A 24622-nucleotide genomic window follows, 5' to 3' on the forward strand; every position below is an offset into this window, starting at 1 on the left:
AAAGTTGAGGTGGAAGAATATCGAAAATACATTGTTTTTGAATAGTGGTTTATTTAAAAAAAAAAACAAATCTCCAACACAATATTTATTTTTCAATATTTCTTTGGTTGCTGCGAATAAATAAAAAAAAAATGCCAGGGTCTAGCTGTTGTTACCACCAGCGCCAGTGCTCCACAGCTTCCAACACCGCCAGAAATCAAAGATATCAATCCGTCATAACTAGTGCTCTGCAAATTCACAGCCATAACAATGCCTATGATCAGTAGGCAGCTTATGACCACGAAAGGTATTCTTATGCGGCAGCAGAAACGCACAAGGCGAACAGGTATCCGGAGGCTTATCGTGACTATTCGGTCAAAAGGCTTAGTTAACATGAAAGGGTTCTGAAATTGGTCTTTAAACCCTACATTCTTATATAGAAATGGAACCAAAGATAAACCAAAATAAACTCTTAATAATTAGTATTAAAATAACCGAGTAAGATTTTGGTAAATAGTTTTAGCCAATTGAAACTTAACACGAATGCCCTTCGTACACAAAATGGCGAAACAAGAGTCCAACAGAGCTGCTTTCATATCGCTATAGTTATTTCACATCCATTGCTATTTGAACAGCGAAAGCCGCCGGCCCAATCCGGAGCGTCCGGAGCCACTGACCGCACTGGTAATGTGGCTCATTTCGGGCAGATTGTGAATGGCGCCGCGGGCGGCCACTGAAGGCGGGGAACTCAAGAGTCGCTGGGCCACTCGCTGGATGTCCGCCGCAGTTACATTCTCTGCGAAAATATTTCATTAGTTAGCCCCATGGTTAAACTGGCGGACAAAGAACTAACCAATTTCCTTAATAAAATGCTCCGGCCGTTTTCGGTGTCCCGTCACTAACACCTGACGGCCGACGTCCTCGAACACAACAGGTCGCGACTCCAGATTCATTAACAGCATGGACTGCAGTTGTATCTTGGAGCGCATCAGCTCCTCCCGTCCCGGCTCGGCGGCCATGGCTATCATTTCACGGGTCAGTACCTCGACCATGTCGTTCATGTGCTGTGGCGGTGCGCTGCCATGTATGCAGAAGAGCCCAGTGTCGGCGTAAGCATGATTGTACGCCGTGGCGCTATACATCCAGTGGTAGCGGTTTAGCACCTTGGTGTACAGCCGCGAGTACATGCCCTTGCCTGGTCCGCCTGCAGAGAATGAGCCACCGCCGCCCATCATGATGTTAAGGACGCAGAGTGGCACAAAGTCCTTGTCCTGATGGGAGCAGCCCTCGAAACCAAGGACCACGTGAGCCAGCTCGGGCAGGCCAGCGGCCGCATAGATGGGAATCTCACATTCTTCCTAGAAGGGTTTCTTAATCGATTTAAACTGTTAAAATTTCCAGATTTAAGGGACTCACTTTCACCAAGCCGCCAGTGTACTGAGCAATAGATGTGTCCACTTGCGTGGGTCCCACGTCGTCCAGGCTCTCCCTCTCCCAAATGGCCTTGTCCTCAACAAAGTACTTCTTCACATGGCCGACCAGTTCATCGTGATCCACCTTTAGCAATGTGTAATTGGTAAAAACAAACTCCAGCAGGATTCAGACACCAGAAAACTTACGCCCACTCCAGCGATGACCATGCGGCTAGGCGAATGATGGTACTTGAGGTAGTTCAACAGCACCTTTCTATCGATTTGGTCAAGATTGTCCACCGGACACAGTTTGGGCAGCCCCAAGGTGTTGTCCCTGTACGCAGCAGAGTGGATCATGTCCATCAGTATGGGCTCTTGCTCCGGCCGCATGCCCAGTGTCTCAAGCTCAAAGTTGACGGCACGCCGGGCTAGACTGACCTCCTGATCGCTCAACGTTGGCCGCAGAGTTACGTCCGCCAGCAGCCGTGTCACGGAATCAACGGCCCGGCTGTCTATGCTGGCGGCATAGATAAGCGTGTCCCGCGAGCTTTGGCAGTCGCAGATGCCGCCGTTCTTCTCTAGCTCCTTCAGTATGGCATCCTTGTTGGGAAAGTTGACAGTGGACTTTGGAACGAGAGCCCGGTTAGTAGATACTCGACCAAAGATTCCAAACACCCGACACTCACATTAAAGGCCAGCTTTTCGAGGAAGTGAGAGACGCCGCTGGGATAAGCCACCTCGTAGCGCGGCCCAGAATCTATCACCAGACCCACGGTGCAAAACTGTCCATAGCGTGGCTCCGAGGCGACCCGAAGTCCATTTGGCAGCGTGGTCACCTTCGTGACGGCGCTTTCCGCCAGGGGAGCCGCATACACGGCCTCCGGCAAGTTGGGCAGTGGATCGGTGAGGGGCGGCAGGTGCGTGACGATCTCCTTGGACGGCGTGTTAACCTTCTGCGGGCCGTCGCTCGGCCGCATGCCGCCGGTGATCTGTCCGATTCCAGTGCCGCTGCCGATCTCGTCGCCGCCCAGCGTCGTCACCTTGGTGGCAAAGCGGCGGGGACCCCTGCGTAATCATCGGGATGATTGGTGAAATGGAAAGATTTTACGCCGGCTCCGTAACCGCCCCACACTCCCCCATTCGGTTCTTACGTGCGCCAGGTGTGCCTGAGCAGTTTCAGCATGCTTATGCTGCGCGCGTTCATGTTGTGCTGGTGATTTGGCTTTGGTAGCGTTATTTACAACTTTATGTGACTTATATTTGAATTTGATTCAGAAACATATTTTTTTCTTTTTAAAACCAAATAATTTTTGAAGAAAAAAGAAATGTTGAGTTCTTCTTCTTCCGTTAGATTAGGAATCGACTTATCGATATTTATCGAATTCTTCAAAATATCGTTGTTTTAGGCGGGCCATCCGAAAAATATGTAACATTAACCATGAACCTATATAATGTCAATTTATTTATTTATTATTACACTTTATTTGTAATACACTGACAAGGTTAGCAGCTTGACGCGCAGTGAAGGAGTAATTTCTGAGCCTATATATCATGTATATATATTTTACCATCATGACAGGAAAAATATACCAATTTTGTCAATATTTTATAAATGTCAAAAATAACAAAAATATTAAATTTTAAGTATGTTAAGCTCTTTATGCTGGTCTGTCATCCTAGTTGAAATTAACACCGAAAAGCTTTACGAAATGAAATGAATTTGTTTTTGGCTTAATTATGACCGTTCCAAGTATGGTCTCTGATCCAATTGCCAACTGCAAGGGCACACGAACTCCGGATTCCGTTCTTGTTTTTGGTCAAATGGACTTGACATTGAATATATATATAAACATAAACAATACTTTAATTTTAACAAGATTAAAATAAACAATACTTAGCACTACCAACAAAAGTAAACCAGATTCCCAAAGGAATGTTCCGATTTTAGCTACGTATCCGCAATGGAAACACTCAAAACATATTTTTTTCGATATCAAATTTATTTTTAGGATTTAGTCGTAATTGAAGCGTCGCTTTCCATCAAACCTATATCCATAGGCTGCGGCGTTTTTGGTGTCCACCAGTGCTGGATTGCGGTGCTTAAAGAAGCTTCCGTGTCCGTGAGCGGGACGCGAGGCGCTGTTGGGGATCCCCTCCACCTCCCGCGGATAAAAAGCCTCGAACATCCCTTCGGGCGGAAGGCAGCACTCGGCTATCTTAGGATCGTTGGGATCGTAGGCCACAGCTCCCAAGATTACGGCCACGACGAACAAAGCCTCGATCGATTTCGTAATTACACTCATTATCTTACAATTGCACACACACACTCACACTGCTGGCATGGCCTTTTACTTTCAGATTGTCGAACCCGTTTAAGTTCAACGATTGCTGGCTTCGCAAGCAGTGGGCTAAGTGAACTGAAATGATTTTGGCCAAAACGCTGGTTGATATATGTATGTATATATGTATATGAGTACCGTTCGCTACATATTGCCTTCAGTGTTGCCGAATAAATCCAATTCTGATACTTCGGTAGCCATATTTGTGCTTTTCGCCAAACTTTTTTTTAAACAATATATCGTTATGCTTCAATTAATTACATAAAAAAAAGGGGACCAACAAAAAGTTTTCAATTACAATATTTGAAATCAGCGCGCTTTTTAGTGACAGTCAGGCATCCCCATTTCAAAAAGTCGTCACAGTCTGGCAGCCCAGACCCATTCCTCAGAAACTCCCAGATTTCTTTCAGATTGTTTTGCATTTCTATCTTTGCACTCGCTGCATCGAACAGATAGTACCGAAAAGCTACAGTTACAATCTCCCTAACTCAACCACAAGGCGTATTCAATATGTTTTCCAACAAAACAGAAAGCGAAGCCTCAAAACCCCTGAACGATATTAATTCTGCAGATGCCGGTAAGTTTGCCGCATCTTTGTGTATTTACACATAAATAGATGTATGTACTTATATGTACGTACATATACATATATAAAGCGCAACAGTAAACGCAGTATCAGCAGGATTTAATTGACTCATCGCATTCTCCGCGAATTCGAAGAAGGGGTCAGATAATATTTACACAAGATTATTCAACTGTACATGTGCATTCAAGTTTTTAAATATAAATATTTTGCACCCTAACGATCGCTACAAAACAAACAGAAACGAAGAACATTTTATTTATAATTGATTATAAACAACATCGTTTACCCCAACAATTTAATAGAGTATTTCAAAAAGCTGAAAAATATTTTAAGCTTTGCGAGATAAGGAAATTTGTCTCAGTGTAGTACTTTTTTGTACAAATACGTATGTATGTATTTTGAAAGCTTAGCGGAAACGAATACGGCAAAATATATTAAAGGGAATTCCCCTGATACCGATTTAATTTTGGCGTTATCTAGATACATATGTTCATATGAATGTATAATGTACATTATTAATCAGTGGCTTTTGAATTGCATTTGTGTGTATAAGAAATATAAATAAAGTGGTTAAATATGACATTAAAAAATAGTTTACCTGTTATATTACATTAACTAAAAAAAAAGAATAAAAATAGGTACATCCATCGTTCTTTAAATCGAAAAGAAAGCCTTAAACTTACATTTATGTGAACATGTTATGAATGAATCCCAAGATCGTATTTCGTGTGATTTTTAAAATCTTGTAGAAAGCCCTACACATTTTGCCAGATCCTAGGATCACGCTGATCCCATATATTATGAAATATTTTAATTTATCCCTTCTTTAGTCCCTGTCAACAACACCGATCGCTACCCGCCCATCCCACTGCCGGCACCTCCACTACGACCAGGATCGCAATCCAAGGACTCGGGGCCAGAGCAAGGTGCTCACTTAATGGAAACTGGAGCTGCTGGCGGCGAAGAGTTTGTTATCCTTGAGCAGATTGTGGTGATTAAGAACATTGTATTCGATGATCAAAGTATACGCAAGGGTTTTATCCGGAAGGTGTTTGGAATTTTTCTGGTTAGTATATACAAGATATATCCTTAATCTAGGAGCTACTTTAGTCTGCTTCCCGCAGGTCCAATTGCTGTTTACACTTGGAGTAATGGCCTTTTTCTTGTACCATGAGCCCACCAAGTACTTTGTGCAGAAGAACGCCATTGTCGTTATAGTGGCTGCGATAATTAACATCATGGTCGCGATCCTCATTGTCTGCTCGGAGACCGTGCGACGCAAGCATCCCGTGAACCTAGTTTGCTTGGCCATCTATACTGTTACCATGTCCCTGCTGTTGGGCGCTTTATCGAGCTTCATGAACGCCGATGTTGTGCTCTTGGGAGTCGGAATTACGGCCATATTGGTCATTGGACTCTCAGTGTACGCCCTGCAGACCAAGGTCGATTACACCGCTAACGGCGCTGTCCTTGTCACCTTTTCGATGTTCTTCCTCCTCCTGATAGCTGCAATGTGTTGGTCTCCATATGGGGGGTATAACAACTTACCCTTCTCATTATTCGGCGCCCTCTTGGGTTGCTTCTACCTGATCTACGACATCCAGATGATGATCGGCGGCAATCACCAGTATCAGTTCGATCCCGAGGAGTATGTGTTCGCTGCTCTTTCCCTTTACGTCGATGTGATTCAAATATTGATCTATGTCCTTCGAATTCTGGAGAAATTCAACTAGTGGCACAGCCGAGGAAAGGTCCTTGGACAAAAGCCCAGTCAACGAATTTTATTCCTAATCAGAAATCAAAATATGTGTGCCATTAAAAACAAGAAACTGCAAGAACGTACTAGAACTGGATGTTGGAGCTCAAGAGAAGGCCTGCCAATTGGTATAGGTAATTCAGGATTTTATTAACTTACTTTTTTGGCTCATATTGTTCTAGGACAGTTTACATTAAATTTATATATTCATATACTGTATACGTGAGTGTCTACGTGGAGTAACTATAAAATACAATCACAAAATGTATGCCATTTGATTTTCCTTCTTCTGTATGTATGTATGTACAGTGTGTTTTAGGGGTCAGGGCAGTCGGTTAACTAAACAAAGGAAATTACAATTATCAATGCTTGCGAAGCAAACACTCGGCAACAGTCGCACAGGGTTATTCATGCAGATCTCGTTAAGTAAAACTAGGGCTTGACTAAATTGTTAAATGTATTGATAAGTTGCACGTCCTATACCTACACTACGATCATTTACTGTGCTCTGTCTAGGACACTGCAAAGCGTCTGTCGATCGCTTGCGCGTCCGCATGTTGGCTAAACTATATTAAGGACTTTTGTTTCCGAGTTCTCGGCGATGGCGCCACTAATTTTGACTTTGTTCCGCCGGCACCTGAGTGTGTCTGGTGTGTCTAATGTGTGTCTGTAGAAAACTTTGTATCAAATGCTTTGGCTAGTCCCCACGTGAAGTTACAATCCCAGGTACTGCTCCTCGTCCTCATCTTCAGTCGTCCGTAAAGGGATGGTCGGATGTTTCGCTGCTATTGCGCCGCCTACTCTCCAGTATTCGGGTGGCCTGCTCCAGAGTCTCCTTGTAGAACATGTTGCGGGGATTGTCGAAGGGAATCGAGTACTTCGTTATGTCAAAGTGCGAGGTGAGGCCCAGGACGATGTTAAAGGCAGACGCATCGTAGCCATGGCAGCCGGAGTACCGGTACAATGGCTTCTTGTTGAATTTGCAGCCATTAGATTGGGCACCTTTAGAGAGAGAGAGGACTAAATTACTCAATCATCCTAATAACATATATATTTTGTTTAAAAAACAATTGTTGATTGTAAATAGTCCGTCATCATCTATTTCATAAAAATATATTTATACGAAAATAACTACAGATAAGAAAACGATGCTTTTTAAAACATACGTTTTCTCTTGAATACATGTTGATGGTTTCCAAATTGTATCAGGAAAATGAAAAAATTATATAATTATTAATTATAGAAATACGCTTTTTCTCTGTGTGCGCGTTAAAAGGTGTTTGTGGAAATAGAATGGAAATGGAGTAGAGTAAATTAGATAAACGATTAACTGGAAAATGTTGCTTATCAAATGTTGCATACAAAAGTATAATTAGGCAACAGGCAGTAGTGTCACCACAGTCGAATGATTCAAATGGACACGGTAATGGTAATGGAAAAATCAGAGGTCCCGGGAACCGCTGTACAATGTGAGCTTCTACTGCCCAAAGGCCATTTTCCAAGGACTTATGAATTTGACATAGAGGATATTGGACTACGACGTCGTCTTGTACGAAGGTTCTTTGGGATACTAATTGTAGGTTTCCGTCGCCGTCGATGCCAAAGCGAAAAACTAATGATATATTTACTTGCAGCTACAGGTAGCCTGCACTTTGCCCTGTCTGGAGGTGCTGCTGAAATATCCTATGCCGTATATGGGAGCTATAAATCCCATTTCCCTGGTCATCACCATGTTAATATATACGTGCTTTTACGTTTGGAGAGATTGGAGAAGATTTGCACCATACAACTATCTCGTATTGCTTCTCAGTACCTTCATCAGTGCCCTGAATCGGAGTTTGTATTTGCTGAACCTGGTGCAGACACATTGGGTGAGTAAATCCACAAAAGCTTCAGGCTTTTTCTGAAATTCTATAATGTATATCCTTGAAGGTTATTCCTTAATTTAATGTGTTTTATTTCAGGTCTATGCCTATCCCGTCATCTTGATTCTAGAGCTGTTGGCTCTCATGCTCTACGCTTCCCAGGAGCGGTTCAAGTTCACCCAGATTCGAGGGATTTCTATAATCTGCCTCATCTTCGGATTGTGTCTTCTGCTGGGTTACCGCCTTAACCGGATGATGGAGCTATTCTCCGCCATGGCCTGCACGGTGGAGGCGTGGTACGTCATTTACGATACCCACTTTATGCTTTGTGGTCGACATGGATACAATATTGAACCGCAGGAATGGGTTTATGCTGCATGCAACATACACTGCGATGTGCCCAAGGGCGCTTGGCGCCTTATGAGGATGCTCTTCTTCAGTAAAATTGTGGAAGCCTTTCGTATGTTCCGCGAATGCTTCAGAACAGAGGTTTGCTAACATATTGTCAAACAGTTGGCTGTTTATTATTCTTAATAAATTATCTCAATTGTGTCAAAATTTAAAATAATCACAGTTTTTAAATTCTAAAGCCATGTCCCCACTTATTCAAGCTTTCTCTAGATCAATATTTCGACCTAGGTTTATGGATACCCCGAACACGGCCATTAAGAGGGATATCTCAAAGAAAACTCAGGTGGTTTACTTTCAACCAGTGCGGCCACAAGGAATAATTGAAAATGAATTCAAAGTGGTTCATAAAAGCAAGCTCCATAGAAAAATGCCCAAGTGGCCAAATACCTATATAATAATATTATCTAAACTACCTTCCGAGGCAGTTGAGGAAGTGCCCAAGAGCTTTTCGAGCGCTTCAGCTTTCAAGCTAGGAAGAAATTTAAAAATTCATGACTATGGCTTTAAGAAAATGAAATCGAAACACTCGAAAAAATCTCACAAACTGCAAGGAGGGAATGTAGTATCGAATAAAGATCAAATCCAAGAAATCAAAAAAGTTGACAGAAAATCTGTTTTCAAATCAGAAGAAAAAATTAACAAAGTCGAACCTGAGTATATGCTCAATTCCCCACAAATATACCTTTCATCTGACGATAAAAAACCTAGGCCATTAGCAGTCTTGAAGGAAAAAGTATCAAAGACTCGTGTTCAGGTCCCCCGGACAAATGCAGGAACTCAAACGATATGCGCATGTAGAATTTGTCAAACTTTGCAATCGTATAAGATTGAAAAAACACCTCAACTAGTTATAGAAATGGCAAACAATAATAAGATCTTGGAGCTAAAGAAATACTATATAAACAATCTTAGGCACAGAACATTTCACTCCATTAAAGGAGCAGGAAAAACTCCTAACAATTAGTAAACTGAGGAAGAGTAATTATTATGCAAAACATAGAAATCATTTTATTGCTCAACTCGTAAAGATAACACCAATTATTACCGAAATTTAGGAGGGCCTGATAACGCTTAGCAAGACCATAAATGGCAAAACCTACAAATTCGAAAATTACTAAGCACAAGAGTTATCTGTAAGATTCGCTCGATGTTACCAAACGCTTTACAAGCACAAAAGGAATATTTAAAAGAAAATAGTCTGCTTTCATTGTTGTTTTTGAAAAGTTAAGTTATGAATTCAAATGGGAAAAAAGGGTTCAATTAACTGGATGATTTGTCAGGCTAGGGAAAATTATTTGTTTGGATCAACTGAAGATGGACTTCGTACTCATTTCCCCTATAAAATCATGGAAATGAATACTGAGTTCACTTAGTTGGTTTAACTACTGTACATGTTTTATAAAGTAAATAAATACATTAATATTTATGTTTACATTAATATTGTATTCGTATTTTTATGTGGAAAGCTAGATTTTGTTAAGAGGATCTAGAGATTCGTAGTTGGTTTATATAAAATTTAAAACTATTTTCGAACTAGTCCAATTGAATATGAACGCCGTATATGTTTCTCGACAAGTTCAGGGTAACAAATACTGAGTTCCCTTAGTGGGTAAGTTTTCTCAGTTGGTGCAATCACATATAGGCAGAAAAGTAAATAAAAACATTGTTATTATTGACTATTTAGTTTGGGAAATTCCTGGTCGGGAAGAAAGCATTGCTCAAAAAAAAGGCAGTGTCACGTTTGCCATCAATCCCAATTCAGGTGGCAATTACATAAATTTCACTGATGTGAGTGCCATCAACGGAATGCCGTGCAAATGACGGTCATTAGTATACCACCAACCCCAAACCTGAAGACTAGGGAGTTTAGGGGTGACACGAATATTGGTTTGATTGATTTATATTGAGGGCAGTTTACCATGTACACACAGTCCTAATGACAGTCTCCCGTATCATAGGACCACATACTTGGGGTGTCGAACTCACCGATTGGATCGATGCACTCAAGGGTGAGGCAGCACTTCAGCCAGGGCAACATGATCTTCTCGTTGACGTCGGGCGAGTCTGAGAAGAAGACCGCATCCAGTTCGGTCATCCGCAGGAAGATAAAGTTCTCGGCATTCGACTCGAAATAGTCGAACATCTTGGGATGTGTCAGCGAGGACACGGCCGTTGGTAGGTTCCATCCAAGAACTCCAATTGATCCATCGGCCATGAGGCGGCTCTGAAGTTTATGCAGCTGAGCGGAGCCACCCCGCACCCTCATATGATTCTCCAGGAACAGCACCGACTTGGCCCTCATAAGGCCATCCTTTATCACGATGGGCCGGTAGGCGTGCGTTCTTTGATCGCCGACGAAGGAGGGGAACTCCGTCAGGTCGTAGGTGATCACCGAGCACCGACTGTTATTGCAGTAGAGCCCCAGGTCACGCAGCTGTTGCTCGGACACACCCAAATCGTAGATGAGCAGGTACTCGCTGGGTAGCTTTGCGGCAATGTTCTGGGCCAAAAGGATGGCCGATGCCGTCTGCCCCTCCAGCACGTAGGTGACGATGGTGAAGTTGCTCTTGGTGCCGCTGTAGGGCGTAGTGATTCGCTTGCGCTGACCCCGCTGCTCACGTGATCCTCCTGCTCGGCGGCCACCGAAGGTGACAGCATTCTGCAGACCTCGGAGGTCGCTGAGCTCCTGCTCCGCTTTGGTGGCTGGAGCCGGTAGATCTGTCTCGGGCAGCTGGTGGTGACTCGGCGCATTCTGCTCCAGCTCAAGCTGCTGCTGCTGTTGGGACGAGGCATCCTTGGATGGTGTGAATCCCAGGAGTAGCAGATACTTTGGGTCTATTTCAAACTTCTTATGTTCCAAGCCAACGCGCAGGTTTTCCTGCAAGAAATGTCCAATTTTATTATTCAATATATCTAGATTTCTAATTTATATGAAAACCTTGGAGTAAGGGGATACGAAAAGTGGTTTCGCATGAGGATTAGGCAATTAAAAATAAAGAAATTCCACAGATTCTAGTCCGAGAGTTACGGCATAAATTGTCAAGTAAATGTGGCCGCAATCCTTGGGCCCACTGGGCGAGCTTAGAGCACGAAAACGCGCTCTGCCATGGGAGCAATTTCCAGCCGACACATATTAGTTGGCCCGCAGGAAGCACACACATGTGAGAAATCTTTATATTATGGCCCTCCAGCACGCTGCCCCCAAAGAGCGACCCAAAACAAATACTCAAACCGAAAGGCCGCCGCACAATGGAGGCTTCTCGTGCCGATGTCAAATTCCTGTCTATTATTTGTTTCGACTGTGGCCAGAGGTGAGCGTGCCGCATGCTCCTACTGCCAAGCACTGGTGTCAGGTGTGCCATGTTGCGGACGGCGGGAGGTGGCGGGAGCTCAGGTGAGAGAGCAGAAAGGGAAAACTGAACTGAACTGAAATTAACCTGCGGCAAAAAGCAGCCGCCAACAAAGGCGCAGGACAGGCGTCGCCAAACCTAAATCGCATGACAACCTGCGGGCCCCCCGGCAATATGAACTACTAACTTGTCACAATGCACTTGGGAAAATGGAATGGTGATCTCGATGGTCTGCTTATATTGTTAGGAACCTAGTTTTAGGCATTAAGAAAATCGTGGTGACCAAGTATTGATTTTTTGCTTTTCAAAACTTTGATTTACGGACTTTTTAGGGAACCAAAAGGCGAATGATTAACTAAATTCGATTATAAATATATATATGAAAACATATTATCTACGTGTGCGGCAACGACCCTGATTGTGCACCTTTGCGGCCGCCCCTGGGGAGGCAAGGGGAGTTGGGCCTCTGCCCACGAGTGACACCCTCATCGGCGCTTTGTTAACAACAAACGACGACAGATACCGACTGATGGCTGATATATAGTAGTTGGTGGCATTGTCGGAGGCGATCAGCTGCAGGCCCAAGGACATTCGAATCAATCAGCGTTGTCCCTGCGCCACTGCGCTTACATAACCAACAGCTTATTGATTTTGTGCCGGCTTTGTGCATACTGCACCGAAATGAAGCCACTGGGGATGTTCATTTTTCCATCTTTCCTTTAGTAGGAATCGATTTCGATGTCAGGGGCCCCCATGTGTGTGGAGTTGTTTACTTTGCACAGGCAACAAAGTGACCGGGGAAATTCCCATCCCAATAGTCAATGTCCCAGAGTTGAGCCTCACTACCATATCATAGAGAGTCACTGTTTATCGCTTAGCTCCTGAAAATCGAGATGGAAGAACTAACCGAAGAGGAGCAGACGTTGCTCAAGGAAGCATTCAAAATCATGGACAAGGAAAACGAGGGAGCCATCACCTCCAAGGAGCTGGCAGTGGTAATACGCGCCCTTGGCCGCCAGCCCACCGACAACGAAGTGCAGTCTATGATTAACGAGGTGGATTCGGACGGAAACGGATCCATTGAGGCTCCGGAATTTTGTGCTGTGATTCTTCGCCAGTTGCGCGATACCAATCACGAGGACGAGCTGCGTGATACATTCCGGGTGTTCGACAAGGAGAATCAGGGATATATAACCATCACCGAGGTGGCGAGTGTCATGAACGCGCTGGGATTTAAAGTTGCCGACGAAGAGATGGAGGAAATATTTCGCGAGTACGATTTGGATCAGGATAATCGTATCAATTACGAAGAGTTCGTCAACATGATGACGATGAGATAATCTCCATTTGGTAATTTCTAGATATCTTTCTCACTTTGCTTTTCAACGAGACATACATTTCCTTTGCCTTACCCGCAGGAGGTTTCTTTGCCATTGCTGTCATAGTTATATTTCCAGTTTATGCTAGAAGGGAGTTGACACTGTGACACCACCACCCAAACAAAGCTCCACCAAACTACGTTAATATAAAACATAAAAAAAAAAAAAACACGAACACATTACCAAGAAAATGGTTGACTTGTCGGAAGACCAGATTGAGGAAATTCGCGAAGCATTTTTTGTTTATGATAACGAGAACACCGGATGGGTGACCACCAAGCAGATGCTAGATGTGATGCGCACCCTGGGTCAGAGTCTAACGGAAGCCGAGCTATACGCAATTACCAGCGAATATTGCCTTCACAGTGGTTTGGTCTACTTTAATGAATTTCTCCAGATGATGACCAAGCGACTGGAAGAGCAGAACAGCATCGCCAATCTACAGCAGGCCTTCAGGATCTTCGATCGCAATGATGTACAGTATTTCACCGTAGTAGAACTTAGGGCAGTGATGATCAATCTGGGCGAGAAGATATCCGACGATGACCTGCTGGAGATGTTCAAGGATATCGATTTGGACAACGATGGGAGGGTCACCTTTTCCGATTTTGTAACTGCCATGCGAAGTTAAATTAAGAATTCCAAATTGAAAGCACCAAATAAACACGAACTCGAACCCCTTCCTGCAAGAAACAAAATAAAATTCCACTTTGAGGCAGTTTTATCCACTCTACCCCGCAAATTCCTCTGGCTCTGGCTCACGGGTAGGCAGCGTCAGAGAGGCGGCAACCTTGCCCCAAGGAGTTGCCAGTGTGGTGACCATGTGTCTGGGCGCGTGACTCCAAAATGGTCGCATGTGCCTAATGGCCATCGGGGAGTGGCGGTGGCCGTGGTAGGGAAAGGGTTGATGGAAATTAGGGAATCGCTGGCCACGCGAATGCGAACATTCATAAAAAGGAGGCCGATTACGATGTCAATTTAAATATTTCGCAAAAACACAGCCTGGAAAGGGGAATGTTCCTCCAAGTAATTTTGGTAAAAATCTAGTCATACTTTGCACTTTACGTGGGGATCTTATCTATTGACAAACACACAAAAAATCAAAGTTTGGTGACTCATTTCAAAACTTAATACGCACCCTTTGCAAGCCCTTCGCCATAAAATGACTAATTTCTAAGCGATTTGGAAATTTTGTAAGAAAATTACGGCCATAAATTAGGGGCATGCATATAGTTAACTTGGTCAACCGATAAGGTTTCAAAATGTACTATTAACAGAAATTAAAGTAAACTTTGTAGTTTATTTGGAGCTTGTAGATCATTAAGGGTTTTATCTTAGACATTGGCAAATGCCTTGCGGTGGGTCAAATCCTTTCCGCCAGCCTTCCGCATCTTTTTCCCCTTGGCCTCGCGAGAATATAGGTTTTCCAAAGGTGGCGGCTCTGGCAGCTCAGCCACTTCCACCTGAAACTCATCCCGGTACTTATAGCTACGTCCCAGCAACATGAATAGATGCATGTCCACCAGCATTAGGCAGGCGTAAAGCGTAAACTCGCCAGACTGGGAGCTGGTAAACTTGAACTTGGCTATCACCACCACAATCATGTTGCCAATGGCCACCGATAGCAGCCAGCAGGCCTGGATAACGCTCTTCATGCTGGGCGGTGACTGGGAGTAGGAGAATTCCAGTCCGGTCACCGAGAACATCACCTCGGCCGCCGTCATAACCACAATCTGGGGCAGCTGCCACAGTATGGACACGGTATTGGGACCCACAACCTGGAACATGTTATACTGGTAACCATCCCGGGCACTGCCCTCCACCAGTAGGGCGTATAGACCTCCGGCTTTGGTCTTGAAATTTGCTGCCTTTACCGCATTAATGTTCACTTCGTCCGGACCGGGGCCGATCTTGAGCAGCTGTGACTCATTCCTGTTGTTCAGGGAAAGGGGTTTTGAGTGTGAGCCGGGCGCGGTGAGAAGGACAGGTCCCTCTTCAGACGGCGTATTCAGTAGCGCACGCAAGAGTGGAGGACTGCCTGCGCTGGAGGTCGTTTCCAGGCCGTCAGCAAACTCGACCAGCTTGTCGTGAGCCAGAAAGTAGCTAATGGACTTGCCCGGCTGCAGGCGCAGCTTCCCTGTAATGGTGGAGCATTTGCCCGACGACGGCTGAGCCTTGAAGGAGTACTCCCTGGGCTCCGGCACACGCAGCGACAGATCTGTCCACATGCCCAGGCGATCGATGGCCCTTGAGCGCTTTGCTGAAGAAGATTCAAAGCCACTGGTAAACTCATAGGGACATGGCATTCCATTGTACAGACGAAGGTGGGCAGTATCCGGTGTCGCGGGCATGGCCTCAACGGCTGCCTCTTCTATTTTCATCTCGAGACCTGTAGACAGGACGAAGCCGATGGCGGCCAATAGCAGGCCAATGGTGAGCTTTTGCAGGTGCCTCCGGATGCCAATGGTACGGAGAAGGGGATAAACCACATATTCAAAGAGCGGCAAGAAGGTCAGGATAAGCAGTGGATTGATAACCTGCATCTGGTCAGGCTGGATTTGATATCCTAGCACCCTGCCGTCCATTCGGGTGGCCTGGAAAGTCCATCGAGAGCCCTGCTGATCGAACAAAGCCCAGAAGATGGGAAAGGGCAGGTAGAGACGCAGAATCCGCACCAGGCTCTTTGTCTCCTGCACCATCCTGGCTCCCACTGTCGGCCTGGCGTAGTCCAGGAAGCTCTCCTCTGGCTGCGTGTGTCGTCGCATCCTCCATCCCTTGAATGCGTCCGCAATGCATGTCGACACCCCGAAGATCATGTTTCCCGTCGGCGGCTGACGACGATACATCCCCTTGCCGGCCATAAAGATCAGCACAGAGATGATCATCAGCACGGCCGGGACGCCAAAGGCCAACGAGAAGCAGTCATCGTCTCCGAAGCAGTGTACATCCGCTCGCAGGATCGGAGTGACCGTGGTGGAGATCATGGATCCCGCATTGATAGCAAAGTAGAAGAGCGAGAAGAACTTGGCCAACTGCGGGCCCTGGGCGGGCAGCGAAAACTGATCGCCGCCAAAGGCTGAGACACAGGGCTTAATCCCGCCAGTGCCCATGGCAATTAGCAGCAGTCCCACTAAAGTCACCGCCTTGACGGGCATCCCATCCAGCGGAATGGCACCAAAGGACAGAACCATGGCCCCAAGGCTGTAGACCATTGACAAATACAGGATCGTCTTGTATTTGCCCAGCAAGCCATCGGCGATGAGGGCTCCGATTAGGGGAAAAATGTACACCAGCATGGTAAAAGTGTGGAAAAGCACGGTTGCAGTCTCCTCGTTGTAGCCCAGCTTGTGGGTGAGATACAGCACCAGAATGGTGCGCATGCCGTAGTAGTTGAAGCGCTCACAGAACTCATTGCTGATAATGAAGGCCACCGCCTTGGGATACCGCTGTGCCGGGTTCATACTTCCTTGATCCGGGGTCTTGGTACTGAAACTGCTTCTGCTACTCAAAGTTCCAACCGTTTTTGCGGCCACAGAGTGACAGAGAAAAGCAAACAGATTTCCGAGTGAAAATTTGATTTCTCCGAAACTTATTGGCACGATCATGATTATGATTTACATAAAACTGAGCAACCGGCGCTTAAAGATTCTAAGGGATGTGTGTAACGTCAAAATCAAAGCTAGGAAAGACCTCAGTACTACTCAATCACTGAAGTCGAAAGCAACACAAGTAAAAGTAAATTTTGATAAAATATTTCCTAACAAAATATTAACACAACTTGTCTTACTATAACAGGAATAACTAAATAATGGAGGAAGCACCCTATACACTAGGCGAAGAGCTAATGACGGAGATCCGCGACGCATTCGCTTTGTGCGATCCAGAAAATACTGGAATAATCGAATCAAATGATCTTGGAACCGTTTTGCGCGCTTTGGGCTACAATTACACCGAGTCTGAGATCCATGATATTAGAGAGAAGCTAGACGATGACTACATTGGTCAAATAGACATTCGCTCCTTCCTCAACTTCATGACAAAAAAGTTCAAAGTATTCGAAAGTAAGGACTCTTTGATGACCGCCTTCAAGGTGATCGATCGCGATGGCCTTAACGCCATAACGCAAAGTAAGCTGCGCGCCATGTTCACCACCCTTGGGGAGAAAATAAGCGATGAGGATTTAGATTTAGTCTTTCACGAAGCGGACATCGACGGAGATGGTGTCATAAATCTTCGAGATTTTCTATCAGCCTACAAAAACTAAACTCAGCTTGCTTACTTTCATAATAATAACAAAGAAACAAAAAAACTAAAATTGTTGGTTTGTATTGGACTAGAGTATCGATTGTAACAGAATTGGTAGCATTGTTTGCTTTATAATATGTAATTTATATATTTGTACTAGCTATTAGGGGGAAAATTTTAATATCAGGATCAAAATTAATATCAGCATATGATTAAGGATCCTAATTTCCTTTCTACTTGACGACTCACTGGTTTCTTCACCGATGAGAGAGATCTATCTATATATCTCCCAATTTACTCTTGAGGCTGAGGCCCAAAGTTTGTTCTATAAAGGAAGCGGAAAATTTAAATGTATTTCCATGCTAGTTACACACGGATATCTTCAGAAAGCACCCCAACTCATGATTAAACTTTAAATTAAAATTTAAGTAAAATAAGAATGCCTTGACCAAACTATCTATAAAAATGTTGTATAAAAACAAACATAAACATACCCAAGCTGGGCCCGAAAACAACTCACACTAAAAACCACGAAATATACAACAAATTATAATAAACAAGATTACCAATAAACAAAAGTAAACAAAGAAAAACATGGACAAGGATAACAAGCAAAGCGAAGACAAAAGAGGAAGTAAAACACATGCTCTGACCGACGACCAGATTGAAGAGATTATCGAAGTTTTAACCAAGTACGAAGGAAAAGATTTTGAAGGAATAAGTCTGGAACATGCTGGTGCGGCAATGCATGATCTGGGAATAAATCGCACAGAAGCCGAGGTCACGCAATTGTTTGAGGAATTTGATTTGGCCCACAACGAACTAATCCCTCTGGAGCATTTTCTTAGCGTCGTCAATAGGGCCTACCATCCCCTGAATGATATTGAATCCCTGAAGGCAGCCTTTAAAGTCTTTGATACAGAAAAGAGTGGCTTTTTTAAAACTACCGAGCTGCGGTCCATTGCCTTAAGTATGGGAGTTAAGTTCACTGATCAGGAGTACGAGGATATGGTCCATGAAATTGACTTGGATCACGATGGAAAAATTAGTTGGGAGGACTTCTTGGATGCGATTATCAAGCCCTAAAGATTTCATCTTCTTTTCTCACAATCATTAAAAAACGTTCAAAAATATACTTAATATTAATAATACAATAGAGCTCGCTGTTAAGAGTTATTTACTTCTAAGGAGGCCAGTGAGCTCCTCCGCTGAAAATTAGTCAAGTTACATAAGCTCTTTGAATTTATTCAGGTTAATCAAATGTCAGGAGGTCAGCCAGCGCCCCTTATGGATAATTTAAATAGATTATCGTCCAGCCATAGTTTAATTGTATTACTTTGCATGCGATGGCCTCAGCGAAACGACAATCAACCGTCGCGACGGCTGTCAGGGCAATATGGCAATCAATAGCACTTTTCTATAGGTACTCCCTCACACGGTTAACTATGAAATATATTGGTAATCGCTGTGCAAACACATTGATAAAGCTCTCTCCTGGCCATCGGTGCAATTTAAGTCATTGATTAGTGTCATCCATTGGACATAAATGGTATGAAAGAGGTAGGTTTTAATAATTTATAAGAATTGGAAAAACTTCAAGATATAATACCATAATTGGCTTAACGATTTTTTTAAATAGCTATAAAGGTAAACAGAGGGCACAGTTTTGCTAAAAACTAATTATCGGTTCAAACTTTAAAGCCTTTTCGTTTTAGTATATAGTATAACAACAAAGCAGATGTTTAATTCCCATGAAAATTGTTGGGTGAGCTTTATAAAAATAAACCTCCGTTTTCTATACGTTTGTTCTGTTTAATAATAAACTTTGCCAGACAAGGAGAACTTATTGAGGATAAAGACTGGCTTTATATTAAAAGATATATATACAGTCGGTTTAATATTGTTATAAACTTCCCACACCCGATCTAAAATGCGCTACTGGTTGCGTGGTATATACTTATTTGTAGATAAGGGTATTGCTGTTGAGTTAAAGTGGCTCAACAGATTTTCTCTTCGTCATGTACATTCACTTCACTTCAGTTGCAAGTATTCATATATATAATTGTTCACATCTGTATTAAGTGTGTATTGAATTGGACACATAAGCGTAACTAAAGTTAGCCAGTTACTCAAGTAAAACCAGTTTAGTGAAAAATACAATATGGTCTAATACCACGGAAAACAATGCCTCAGCTCATTGTTGTTGCAGTTGTGGGAACAAGTTTAATCCAAGTGTAAAATGTGGGTTTTGCCCTATTTTTATTTTAGGCCCTGATTTTTTGAAGATAGCTTGATCCCTATCAAAACAGCGGTATCATTCATTAATGCTGCCATTATCTCTGTTTGCCATGATACCGAAATTGTACATTTCTGTGTTTGCTCGATTAAGATAACAGAAAGCAAGTTGTAAACTGCGAGGCAAAGACTCTTGTTTTTTTATGAGCCCATTATATTTGCTTTTATGTCCGTACGTGATGAGAAAGGAATCGCGGCGACGCATTGTTCAATTTATCAGACGGTGTAAAGTGATGAATGTATATACATACTCCCATCTTGACCATGATAATTTAACATATTTAATGTTGACCCCAGCGGATCAAGCTCAGGTCACAGGACAAACAGTGGCTAACCAAAGCTCCCCACGCAACCGGACTCTGTGTCTCCGGCCGGAATCTAATTGGTGTAAACAGTAAACGTTTTTGGCATGCGAAAGGCAAACAAAGCTGAGTAAACACAGCCAACATTGCCCATAGATTTGTGTTCCCAAACGAAGCTGAACATGAACCTGAACCTGAACCTGCCCAACATCCGCTTTTCCCTCGAACGGATGACTTTCGATTTACTGCCGGCTTGTTTGTCTTGGCCAAACGTGGCAGACTGCCTGGCGTATCTAGTTCTTGGGACGTGCTTCAATTTGGCTAAAAGCCTAAAGTGCGCTCATGTGTGTGGGCGTGGCCTGGGCGGACACACAGTTCAAGGCCAAGTCTGATGCCAACTAAATTGGCCAGCTTTTAGGGAGAAACTGCCAAAAGCAATTGACTCCGGCAGGCGTCTGATATGGAGAGCCATCCATCAGCATTAATCTACCAGCCGATAGTAAAAACTATGAATCATACACGTGGCCGACTTCATAAATCAATTAGATTCCCATTTGATTTCCCAAGCTCCCACACGACTCGTGAAACTTGTCTCCATGTGCATTTCATATCAAAAGATATGCAGGAGCCACAAGTCGAATTTTAGAAGTGCACGGCGTGGGTTTTTTTAGTTCCCCAATTATTTGTGACAGTTTCAACAGGCCAGTCCCAGATAGGTGCAGATAATTGTTATTTAATACCCTTATCAATAAGCCATTCAGCCTAATTTGGGGCGAGGAGTATTCATATCGGAGGTCGGCACTCGAGAACCCCCAAGCCTAGGGCCCCTTTGGTGACTCACCTGAAACTCTTTGAACTGCTGGTGGGTCTGGACGACGATGTTCTTAAATGAATCGTTCGGCTCGCCGGCTGGTCCGAATGCGATGAAGACGATAGTGGCGATTATCACTCCGATCATAAGCAGGATCAAGTGTTTCGTGCGCATGGCCGCTAAAATTGACTTTGACTTTGCCTTGTAGCCAATTTTGCGGGCAAAGATGCGCTTCAGAGTGAGTGAGGCCTCCAGTCTGATGGCTTTCTGGGTTTCCCGTCTTCAGCCAAGTGGCAAATAGATCGACTCTGCTGTTGTTAAGTCGCATTAAACCATAGTAGTCCGCTGCCTCGTTAGATTTTTGCTTACAACGCAAATGTCAGTCATTGAGCATTTATTTGTTTATTTTGTCCTCTTCATTATTGTAGCGGCTGCAGTTTGCGGCTGTCAACATTATTTCGCGACCTGTTAATGAAAAATATAAACAAGCGGTGAACAATTGTAAGTTTTTTTTTAGAATGAAATGTTTGCGGCAAGGTCTTTGGCATTTTAAATAAATACAGATTCATTTCGCACACTGCTCTGTCAATTGAGTAAACAATCATAGATTGATTTATTTATTTTCAGTGGATTCGTAACGAAATGATAGTTCTTCACCTGTTTCTTTTATCTGTTTGCCAAACACATACCAAGGAATAATACTATTTAATGAAAATCAGTTTAAAGACGGTTCAATGTTTAAATAAATATTTCTAAGGAAAACATTTTAATTGAACAAAGATATTTAACAGCAAACTCAGCTGTTAACGCTGATCAATAATATATATGGATTATAGGGCCGGAAATGACTCCTTCACTGTGTTACAAGCTTCAGACTGAAAGTAAAATACCATTCTATGAGTCGATTTTTTTATATTTTTATATGACAATTTTCTTGAACAAACCAAAGTTTAAAAAACTCATAACTAAGCCAAAAGAGCATTAATTTCAATTCGGAAAACTTTCCTATGTTAGTTTTTATCAGTTTAATAAAACTGCATACTCTATTTAACATTTAAAGAGATTCATTTTTTTTCAATTTTTGACAATTTTAATGATATAACCCCTTATAAAAATTTGAATTTTTCGAAATTTTTGAAAAAATTAGATTTTGCCCGGACATGGCTAGATCGACTCCTCTATCGATGCTGATCAAGAATATATATGATTTTTAGGGTCAGAAATGACTCATTTACTGAGTATCAATCTTTTAACTTAACCCTTATATACTGAATATTAGGCAGATCCTAACAAATAAATGTGAAAGAGCTCGTCCTGGATATTAACAAGATTAACCAGAACCAAATTCTGGGCAAATTATTATGAAATAAAAGGAATCAAAGGAAAGCTAGAAATCTTCACAAACTCATACCAAGAAATACAAACTAAAACAGAAAGGCGCCACTCACTGATCCAAGGGAATTGCATCCGTTAACGCCCTCGACTTAAGCGCCGCGTGGTCGTCGTGATGGGGTTAATTTTTTGGCGCAGGGCCAAACGACGACGAGATGAGGTGACGGGTGCAAGGTGAGGGCAATATGTGTATGTAGCTACATATGCTGCGAACTAGCAATGCAAAAAATTGTGTCCAATGTGCGCGTCGACTTGGGCTTTTTATATGCCGCTCAACAAAGGGCGACTATTTACCGTTACTTTGTTGTTTGCCGCGCTTTGCTGTTGTTGTTTTTGCTGCTGAAGATGTGGAAGGAGAAATGGAGGCTGAGAACGCATTACCGGCGCAGCCTCCATTAAACTTTTCTGATAAGCGCACTCACACACACGCGCACCTATGAACGACTTGTTGTTGGCCCAATACTTTTACATAATTTACCGTTTATGGCCTTTCGCTTTTACTTTCGATTCGCATTCGTATTGGCAGAGGAACGACTTTTGCGGCAAATAACAAAACACTCGAAGTGTGCTCAATAGGCTTCCCAAGCTCTTGTTGTTGTTATCAGAATTCGATTTGTATATGCACCAGCAGCAAAGTGTATACTGGCGACGGCGTCTTAGTTCCCAGGTCGAAAGCTAGCACCTGCAGACTGTTGGAATCGGAATAAATCGTACGGTGTGTGCTTGGGGCAGCAAACAAATGTTTTTATGCAAATTGGTCGCGGGGCTAAACTTAGCGCTGGTCGAACTCAAACGATAGTATCGATATGCTAACTGTGTGCTATCGATTTTGGGGTTCGGTAGCGATAGTTAATATTTTTAAAGCAATCGATAAAAATATTCTTTATCAAATATCAAACGATAGTATCGATATACAAACACTGCGCTAGGAGCCGGTAAAAATAGCCTTCAAAAAACAAAAACATAAAAATTATCCGTCAAATTAGCGTCGATGAGTTAGCGTCGAAGTGGATCGGTGGGAAAATAGTACACGGAGGGGATCTTTAATTTTTAATTTATTTCATAATTAAGGCACTAATTCGAATAAAATAAAATTTCTAAATGTTAAAAAATGAATTTACTATTGTTTTCAATTGGGTTTGAAAGTATTTGACATTTGGATATATTAAAAAAAGCATGTGAAAAATCGTGTTTTCACGGATTTCTTAATATCTCAGCTAATCAAACGCGTGCAGCAACACCCGATACGCCAAAATAAAGGACATTCATTGTAATTTTACCTTACCAAGTTTTAATTTCTTCAAACACTTAGTTTTTGAGCAAATCGCATAACAGTGATCTAACCTCGGGGTGGGCTCCATACAAAATAGGGAATCCAAAATTGTAAGGCTTATAACTTCGATTTACGAACGGTTGTACATATAGATGGTATATAGGCTTACTAGGGAAAGATTAAAGAATATTTAGTGCAAATTTAAATTGTTTTTAACCAGCAGATTTCGAGAAAATCAAATAACAGTGGGTGGTGTATTTGGGCTGGTAGCTAAGGCGCGAACTATGAAAATCGAACCAGATGGGAACCAACAGAAAACCTCTCGCTGAAACAGACCATGGAACCATGTTAAGAAAAATACCAAATTAAATAAAAATAGCAAATTGTTTAAGAAAACATTAAGAAAAGTGACTGCAGACAGATGGACATGGCTAGATAGACTCGGCTGTTGATGCTGATCAAGAATATATATACTTTATAGGGTTGGAAATAATTTATTCACTGCGTTGCAAATTTTTGACCAGAAATCATATGACAAAGCAAGGGCATTGAAGCACTAGATTTAAGAAGCAAATTTTCGAAATAACATTTAATAGTCTGCCCAATAAATGATATCGTTATTCTAAGCAATTTGGTAGGTGTTTCATTAAAATCCGTTCAGTAGTTTTTTAGAAATTAACATTTGAATTGCTAATTTATGTACTAAGGAGGCATGACTATGCACCCCTGGTACCCAACTGCAATAAATGAAAATGTCGGATTTCTCATTAACGACTGAACGGATTTTGATGAAACATAGATCAAAATGTTCAGAACAGCGATGCCGTCTTTGGGGCAGTCTTCCTTTTGCATAGGTTTAGCCATAAAGTTTAAACCAAGTTTTCTTGTTTTTTGGTAGGCAGGGCTGCGGGACACATAAATGGAAATAAATGAAAAACTCGGGATTTCTTATGAACGACTGAACGGATTTTGTTGAAACATGGATCAAAATGTTCAGAACTCCGATCCTGTTAATGGTACGATCTTTATTTTGCATAAGTTTTATAATAAAGTTTAAATCAACATGACTTAATGTTAGGTAGGCAGTGCTGCCAGATTTATTTATTCTTCTTAGGAACATTTATGGAAATAAATGAAAAAGTGAGGTTTTCTCTTGAACGGCTGAACCGATTTTGATGAAACATCTACCAAAATGCTTAGAATGTTAATTTCATTCATGGGGCTTGC

At 42.7% G+C, this 24622-nt stretch overlaps 9 protein-coding genes and 1 pseudogene across 15 annotated transcripts; 6 read left to right on the top strand and 4 right to left on the bottom strand.

The window, feature by feature from the left end:
- Positions 1–444: 444 nt before the first annotated feature.
- On the bottom strand, positions 445–2884 carry LOC110182890 (mitochondrial-processing peptidase subunit alpha). The gene is made up of 6 exons (XM_020951034.2): positions 2543–2884; positions 2078–2456; positions 1599–2015; positions 1396–1536; positions 833–1337; positions 445–775 (listed from the first exon to the last, which is right to left on the bottom strand). Exons 1-6 carry the CDS (start codon positions 2593–2595, stop codon positions 603–605), a joined length of 1668 nt encoding a protein of 555 aa, XP_020806693.1. The 5' UTR covers positions 2596–2884; the 3' UTR covers positions 445–602.
- A 492-nt stretch (positions 2885–3376) lies between these two features.
- LOC110182952 (uncharacterized) lies at positions 3377–3886 on the bottom strand. The gene has a single exon (XM_020951143.2). It carries the CDS (start codon positions 3692–3694, stop codon positions 3404–3406), a length of 291 nt encoding a protein of 96 aa, XP_020806802.1. The 5' UTR covers positions 3695–3886; the 3' UTR covers positions 3377–3403.
- Positions 3401–6340, top strand: LOC110182948 (protein lifeguard 1). The gene is made up of 4 exons (XM_020951137.2): positions 3401–3680; positions 3750–4307; positions 5147–5382; positions 5441–6340. Exons 2-4 carry the CDS (start codon positions 4241–4243, stop codon positions 6047–6049), a joined length of 912 nt encoding a protein of 303 aa, XP_020806796.2. The 5' UTR covers positions 3401–3680; positions 3750–4240; the 3' UTR covers positions 6050–6340.
- LOC110182947 (uncharacterized) lies at positions 6198–22944 on the bottom strand. 6 transcript variants are annotated; one of them, XM_020951134.2, is made up of 4 exons: positions 22417–22944; positions 20761–21195; positions 10335–11226; positions 6198–7074 (listed from the first exon to the last, which is right to left on the bottom strand). In XM_020951134.2, exons 2-4 carry the CDS (start codon positions 20902–20904, stop codon positions 6821–6823), a joined length of 1290 nt encoding a protein of 429 aa, XP_020806793.2. In that variant the 5' UTR covers positions 20905–21195; positions 22417–22944; the 3' UTR covers positions 6198–6820. The 6 variants fall into 6 exon arrangements, with proteins under 6 accessions (XP_020806793.2, XP_020806794.2, XP_020806792.2 ...); XM_020951135.2 differs by having other exon boundaries at positions 22601–22939; XM_020951133.2 differs by having other exon boundaries at positions 22179–22926.
- LOC110182953 (protein lifeguard 2) lies at positions 7388–8502 on the top strand. Its single transcript, XM_020951144.2, has 3 exons — positions 7388–7648; positions 7707–7943; positions 8037–8502. Exons 1-3 carry the CDS (start codon positions 7478–7480, stop codon positions 8433–8435), a joined length of 807 nt encoding a protein of 268 aa, XP_020806803.2. The 5' UTR covers positions 7388–7477; the 3' UTR covers positions 8436–8502.
- azot (ahuizotl) lies at positions 12430–13780 on the top strand. The gene is made up of 2 exons (XM_020951141.2): positions 12430–13048; positions 13117–13780. The coding sequence occupies exon 1, from the start codon at positions 12592–12594 to the stop codon at positions 13036–13038; it is 447 nt and encodes a 148-aa protein (XP_020806800.2). The 5' UTR covers positions 12430–12591; the 3' UTR covers positions 13039–13048; positions 13117–13780.
- Positions 13268–13780, top strand: LOC110182951 (calmodulin). Its single transcript, XM_020951142.2, has one exon. The coding sequence runs from the start codon at positions 13268–13270 to the stop codon at positions 13706–13708; it is 441 nt and encodes a 146-aa protein (XP_020806801.1). The 3' UTR covers positions 13709–13780.
- Positions 14358–16790, bottom strand: LOC110182946 (peptide transporter family 1 pseudogene; annotated as a pseudogene). Its single transcript, XR_015270552.1, has one exon. The product of XR_015270552.1 is annotated as a peptide transporter family 1 pseudogene (transcript).
- Positions 16685–17392, top strand: LOC110182949 (neo-calmodulin). Its single transcript, XM_020951140.2, has 2 exons — positions 16685–16812; positions 16873–17392. The coding sequence occupies exon 2, from the start codon at positions 16886–16888 to the stop codon at positions 17339–17341; it is 456 nt and encodes a 151-aa protein (XP_020806799.1). The 5' UTR covers positions 16685–16812; positions 16873–16885; the 3' UTR covers positions 17342–17392.
- LOC147644343 (uncharacterized) lies at positions 17757–18476 on the top strand. Its single transcript, XM_086827958.1, has one exon. The coding sequence runs from the start codon at positions 17917–17919 to the stop codon at positions 18406–18408; it is 492 nt and encodes a 163-aa protein (XP_086684084.1). The 5' UTR covers positions 17757–17916; the 3' UTR covers positions 18409–18476.
- Positions 22945–24622: the final 1678 nt, after the last annotated feature.

The sequence above is a fragment of the Drosophila serrata genome, unplaced genomic scaffold (genome assembly GCF_035046125.1).
Source record: "Drosophila serrata isolate PLE 108 unplaced genomic scaffold, ASM3504612v1 contig_184, whole genome shotgun sequence".
NCBI lineage: Eukaryota > Metazoa > Arthropoda > Insecta > Diptera > Drosophilidae > Drosophila > Drosophila serrata.

Excerpts from the sequence above, each read along its gene's own strand:
- LOC110182949 (XM_020951140.2), top strand. The coding sequence starts at position 16,886 with ATGGAGGAAGCACCCTATACACTAGGCGAAGAGCTAATGACGGAGATC.
- azot (XM_020951141.2), top strand. The coding sequence starts at position 12,592 with ATGGAAGAACTAACCGAAGAGGAGCAGACGTTGCTCAAGGAAGCATTC.
- LOC147644343 (XM_086827958.1), top strand. The coding sequence starts at position 17,917 with ATGGACAAGGATAACAAGCAAAGCGAAGACAAAAGAGGAAGTAAAACA.
- LOC110182953 (XM_020951144.2), top strand. The coding sequence starts at position 7,478 with ATGATTCAAATGGACACGGTAATGGTAATGGAAAAATCAGAGGTCCCG. Across the intron at positions 7,649-7,706 it reads GGTTCTTTGGGATACTAATT|CTACAGGTAGCCTGCACTTT; the intron begins GTAGGTTTCCGT and ends ATTTACTTGCAG. Across the intron at positions 7,944-8,036 it reads ACCTGGTGCAGACACATTGG|GTCTATGCCTATCCCGTCAT; the intron begins GTGAGTAAATCC and ends GTTTTATTTCAG.
- LOC110182951 (XM_020951142.2), top strand. The coding sequence starts at position 13,268 with ATGGTTGACTTGTCGGAAGACCAGATTGAGGAAATTCGCGAAGCATTT.
- LOC110182952 (XM_020951143.2), bottom strand. The coding sequence starts at position 3,694 with ATGAGTGTAATTACGAAATCGATCGAGGCTTTGTTCGTCGTGGCCGTA.
- LOC110182890 (XM_020951034.2), bottom strand. The coding sequence starts at position 2,595 with ATGAACGCGCGCAGCATAAGCATGCTGAAACTGCTCAGGCACACCTGG. Across the intron at positions 2,016-2,077 it reads TCGAAAAGCTGGCCTTTAAT|TCCACTGTCAACTTTCCCAA; the intron begins GTGAGTGTCGGG and ends CTCGTTCCAAAG. Across the intron at positions 1,537-1,598 it reads TGGTCATCGCTGGAGTGGGC|GTGGATCACGATGAACTGGT; the intron begins GTAAGTTTTCTG and ends ACATTGCTAAAG.
- LOC110182948 (XM_020951137.2), top strand. The coding sequence starts at position 4,241 with ATGTTTTCCAACAAAACAGAAAGCGAAGCCTCAAAACCCCTGAACGAT. Across the intron at positions 4,308-5,146 it reads TATTAATTCTGCAGATGCCG|TCCCTGTCAACAACACCGAT; the intron begins GTAAGTTTGCCG and ends TCCCTTCTTTAG. Across the intron at positions 5,383-5,440 it reads AGGTGTTTGGAATTTTTCTG|GTCCAATTGCTGTTTACACT; the intron begins GTTAGTATATAC and ends TGCTTCCCGCAG.
- LOC110182947 (XM_020951134.2), bottom strand. The coding sequence starts at position 20,904 with ATGCGCACGAAACACTTGATCCTGCTTATGATCGGAGTGATAATCGCC. Across the intron at positions 11,227-20,760 it reads AGCAGTTCAAAGAGTTTCAG|GAAAACCTGCGCGTTGGCTT; the intron begins GTGAGTCACCAA and ends CATTTCTTGCAG. Across the intron at positions 7,075-10,334 it reads TGAGTGCATCGATCCAATCG|GTGCCCAATCTAATGGCTGC; the intron begins GTGAGTTCGACA and ends CTCTCTCTAAAG.